This window comes from Aphanomyces astaci (assembly GCF_000520075.1).
Source record: "Aphanomyces astaci strain APO3 unplaced genomic scaffold supercont1.379, whole genome shotgun sequence".
In the NCBI taxonomy this organism is placed as follows: Eukaryota; Oomycota; class Saprolegniomycetes; order Saprolegniales; family Verrucalvaceae; genus Aphanomyces; species Aphanomyces astaci.
Window position 1 is genome coordinate 1 of NW_009798642.1, and position 4,681 is coordinate 4,681.

Consider the following 4,681-nt stretch of genomic DNA (forward strand, 5'->3'; position numbering starts at 1 on the left):
GAACTGTTCGGCGATTTGCATATGCATGGTGTCCTCGAATGACTTGACGACCTGCTGGGGATACGCCGGTACGACCAAGGAGGTTTTGCAGTTGCTTCGACAAGTGCTGGGGATCTGCCACGCCTTCGGCTGGAAGTTGCATGCGAGCAGGTGCACGTTTGACTCAGACGATTTTGTGTGGGAAAGAAATTTCTTCGCAGGGTGTAGCGAACTGGCCAATGCGCGCTCGAGCCACCGTCGACCGCTACGGACTTGCAGCAGTTTCTGTGTGCAACGAGGGTGCGTGCGAGCATCCCACAGTACACCAAGCTAGTTGCCCCGTTGACGAGGTTGATTGATATCGCGACCGACTCCCGAAAGAAACCCGCGTTGACAAGAGTGGCATTGAATTCAGTCGGATGGGCCTAGGATCATTTGGCCTGTTTCGAGCGACGCTATAGCACATGGTGCCTCTGTCCCGCGGACCCTGATAAGATAACGTGCCTCTACACCGATGCAAGCGAGAGGTTTTGGGGGCAATCGCAACTCAGGTCCGCCTGCAAATGACCAGCGACACGAATTGGTGCGCGATTTTACTGAATTTTCGGTTTTTGGCCCCCTTTTTTTTATTACAGCCGGTTCGTCGGGGAGGCGGGGCGGGTTTGAAGGGGAGATAGATCAGCGGCGGTGGGGGTTCCTGAGTGGCGATTTCCGAGGTTCGAGCGAGCGATGGCCGATTGTTGAGAAGGAGGCGTTTGCGGTGGTTGAGTCCTACAAACGATTGAAATACCTCCTGGTGCGTTTCGGCTCTTTATCGACCATCGGAACCTTGTGTACATGTTCAACCCGTTGGGACCGAACTCCATCATCAGGCCCACAAGCTTCAGTGGTGGGCGCTGACGATGACAAAATTTCCATATGTGGTGGAATGTGTCGCCGGGGAAGACAATTAGTGGGCTTCCCTCCTCAGCAGATGGGGCAGCTTGGCGGGGCCCGACCGCGGCGCTCGAATAAAGAAACTGACATTGGTTTCCCCGTTACACGCCGAGGAGTTCGTATGGCCGACGGTGAATGCGATTACGGCATTACAACGTGATCACCCCGAACCGTGAACGATGTACGATTTGGAGCGCCGAGAAGAAATGTTTTTTGTGGGCCTCGGGGAAGATTGGGATCCCTGAAGATGCCTTGGACATGCACGTACACATATGTGTGGTGGCTCATGCAGGCGTGGCTGGTCACCGCCGAGTGGAAGCAACATCTGCCTCGGTAGCCGACATGTTTGATTGGCCAACCTGAAAGCCAGCCTGAAGAATTTCGTCCGGGTACGACTCCATTGCATGGTGGTCAACGGTGAGTATGAAGGCATTGTGCAGCGAGATGCGCCTGTGACCCACGGAGTGGCCTATGGTATTACCGCTAGTCCATTCGGCATTGAACCAACAACCGCCCGATCGTCTGGGAGGATTTGCCCCAACGACAGCGCTTACTGGCCTCCCGGCGACTCCTCCATTGTCTGGATTAGTCCACCCCTATAAACTACCGTTTATTGGGTGAAGTCCGAGACTACACGCCATGTGACCGAACTTGCCGAGGCGTTGTGTGCGATGCACAAGACGGTAGTAGCAACAGTCGACGTACAGTGCGCGAAGGCAAGGACCCAGCGCAATGGCAAGCGCTCGGTTAAGTTCCCCCAGCTTTCTTTGGGTGATTTTGTTCTTGTGGCTCGAGAGCTCCAGCACCCAGGCAAGTTACAATTGCGTTGGAAAGACCATGGCGTGTTGTGAAGGTGGTTCTCGGACCATCGTTTGGAAGTGCAACAGCTAGTGCCGCCAAGCGAAACGTCTTTGCACCATACCTGCCGTCTCCGGCTTTACTGCAAAGGCGCCCGAGACATTGATGAAGACCTCAAGGCGCAAATTCCATTCGGCAATGAAAGTTTCTACATTGAAGCTCTTCAAGACCTCTGTCTGAGTGATGGTGCCTGACAAGTAAGTCAAGTAGCTCGGTCTCGATAATCTTGTGTCATCTTGGGAACTGGCTCTGTCCATCTACGAAGCCGTTCCAGTACTCTTTCGGCGCTGGGCTACGAGCCGACTTGATGAAGACGGTGTGAGCGAAATGCTTGACGACATGGAGCGTACGCTTGGCCACCTGTTGCAGGGGGAAGTGTCTCAACCGTGCCTCGGATCAACTACCCGTGCAATGGTGTGTGCAGTTGAGTTCAGTCGAGTTCTACTTTTAGACTCACCAAGGGAACAGCTAATTTGTCCCTCGTGCATCCTATTTAGGCCCGGTTTAGGACTTACCGAGCCCCCCTCGGTACACTGTGTGCGTATTGCCCGTGATGCCTGGATTACAGCGAAGTGATTCACTGGTAGATGGGTACATAACCTGAATGATAATGAAGTCACTTTTGGATTTGTCATCGAAGTCTACCGTCGTGAGCACGGTAGCTGGTTGTGCAAATCGGTGCAGACAACAGGGTTCTGTCTGCGTTGTGGAGAGTTGGGCTTAGAGTTTACACTGATTGTCACTTGACCAAAACTGGTGATTTCAAACCTCTCTACCACATTCGTGGTACACCTTCAAGCGGTACGCATGATGGACCGTGACTTCGTACGGTGACACCAGCTGCTAAGTCTATATGACCTGGTCTGTGATGACTCTGGCCACTTGGCAGGGTCCGCACCAATGCAGGACCAATTTTGTCGGACGGTTAGCAACTGATCCGACAAGCACAAAATCGCCGACCGAGAAATCCGCAAACTTGACTTGGGATTTTCGATCGCGGCCTCCACGCGCTTGCTGACGCAAGTTGTCGCTTCACACCACGACGTTGCGGTGCATTTCTTCAAGCCCCACTTGGAGATCCGTCACACGTCAAGCCAGTCCGCGACGTAAACTTCCTTGGACGTCGGGTGGACAAATCCTGCCAGCGGGGTCTTGGCTGGCAGACCGGTAAACCAGCCGGTCCGCCAGCTGAGGTTGAGGGCACCATGAACGAGGGCAACACATGCGGCCATTCGTCCGTGTTTAACTTCATTTCGATGAGCAGCGCTTTCATGGCGCGCATCACTAGTCCGTTGACGACTTCTACAGTCCCAAGGACTGTGGGCTGTCGTGATGTGATGGTGGGCACCTACCAACTTCCGCATCTTCTCGACCACTTCGTTCTTGAAGTGATAGCCGCCATCTGACACCCACGTATAAATGCAACCGAAAAACCACGTCATCAGGCTCTAAGCGGTCGCGGCGACGTCATGGTTGAACGTTGGACACCACGGATCATAGCGGCTGTCGGCCACTCGAAGTCCACTTGTTGCAGAGACGACACCACATGGATCAACTTGCGAACATTCGCGACTGGTTGATCGGTCGGAGTCGAACCCCATCGGCTCAGGTGGTCGCAGCTTACATTTGCGGCACCCAAGCCGCACTCAATGGTGTACGGGAAGGTCGACATTACCATTGACCATCGTGCAGCTTGTCGGCCTGGTACTTGGCCGTGTTGGCGTTCGAGCCACTTGGGTTGACGATGTATACCAGGTTACGGTGATCCGTAAACAGACGGAAACCACCCGGGCGTACAACCATGTAGTCGAGTCTCTTGCAACAACTCGACCACGGCGTAGGCCTCGTTCTCGACGATGGGCCAGCGCGCACTCACGCCAGAAAACGATCCACTGATGAGCGCAAGCGGCTGGTGCCGCTCATTTTCGAGAGGCAATTCCAGGTCCGCTTGCGTTACTTGTGTGGCGACCGCATCCCAAAACAGGTCACTGGCGTCAGAACACGCAGACCGTCATGTCTTCTCACGGGTGCGGCAAGGGCACCAATGCGCCAGCAAGCGTGTTTCACATCGTTAAAACACTTGAGATGATCGGTTAACCATCCCACGGCAGGGAGTGCAACAGACACTAACGCCTATTTTTTGCCGCTTCCGGCTGCATGGTGGCCACGTCAAGCAGACATCGCAATGGTTTAACCAACTGGTTGTAACCAGGAATGCTCGCATGCATCCAGTTGGTGGCACACACAAACTGGTGGAGGACGTCGTCTGCTGTCGTCGGCAGCGACAAATCCACGAGTCCTTGAATTTGGCTTGGGCGAATGCGTGATTCCATCGGCCAAAATAACGTTGCCACAGCACTCTGCCTCGCCCAGCACGAACTGACACTTCTTCGGGCTCACTTGAGTCTGAACTGGGCACAGATTGTCAAGACTTGGTCGAACATATTGAACAGCTCGTCCACCGATTTGGCGGACCCCAGCAAGTCATCGAGCCAGGCCAACTGGCCTTGGAACAGCAGTTCACCAAACATTTGGTGGACAACCAACTAGCAGTACGCGACTGCCTCCGTCTGTGCCATGAGCACACGGGTCGGATTATACACGCCAAAGGGTGTCATGAACGTGAAGTACATATGGTTGTCCGCAAGTAGCCGCAACGGCCTGTACCCCTTGGTCCAGTCTAACATGGAGTACACGTAGTTACAGAGGGGGGCTGGCACCCCTGTGGGCATTAAGAGAGCAGCCCCTGAGCCTCCGCAAACCTTGGCCACCGAGAATTAAAATGATTATAGTTTCTATATTTGGTGGTGGATTCCATGTATTTTCATGTGAAAAATAATCGAGTAAGTTAGTGAACTCTTTCATAGAATTTAACGATTTGATGGCTTGGTTCTGTCTGCGTTGTGGG

At 53.8% G+C, this 4,681-nt stretch overlaps 2 protein-coding genes across 2 annotated transcripts; both read left to right on the top strand.

The window, feature by feature from the left end:
* Positions 1-207: 207 nt before the first annotated feature.
* H257_19161 (hypothetical protein) lies at positions 208-408 on the top strand (the record flags this gene model as incomplete). The annotated part of the gene is made up of 1 exon (XM_009848308.1): positions 208-408. A coding segment is annotated over one exon (201 nt), but the record flags the coding sequence as incomplete, so codon positions are not given.
* A 911-nt stretch (positions 409-1,319) lies between these two features.
* On the top strand, positions 1,320-1,967 carry H257_19162 (hypothetical protein; the record flags this gene model as incomplete). The annotated part of the gene is made up of 3 exons (XM_009848309.1): positions 1,320-1,493; positions 1,539-1,666; positions 1,769-1,967. 3 exons carry the CDS (start codon positions 1,320-1,322, stop codon positions 1,965-1,967), a joined length of 501 nt encoding a protein of 166 aa, XP_009846611.1.
* Positions 1,968-4,681: the final 2,714 nt, after the last annotated feature.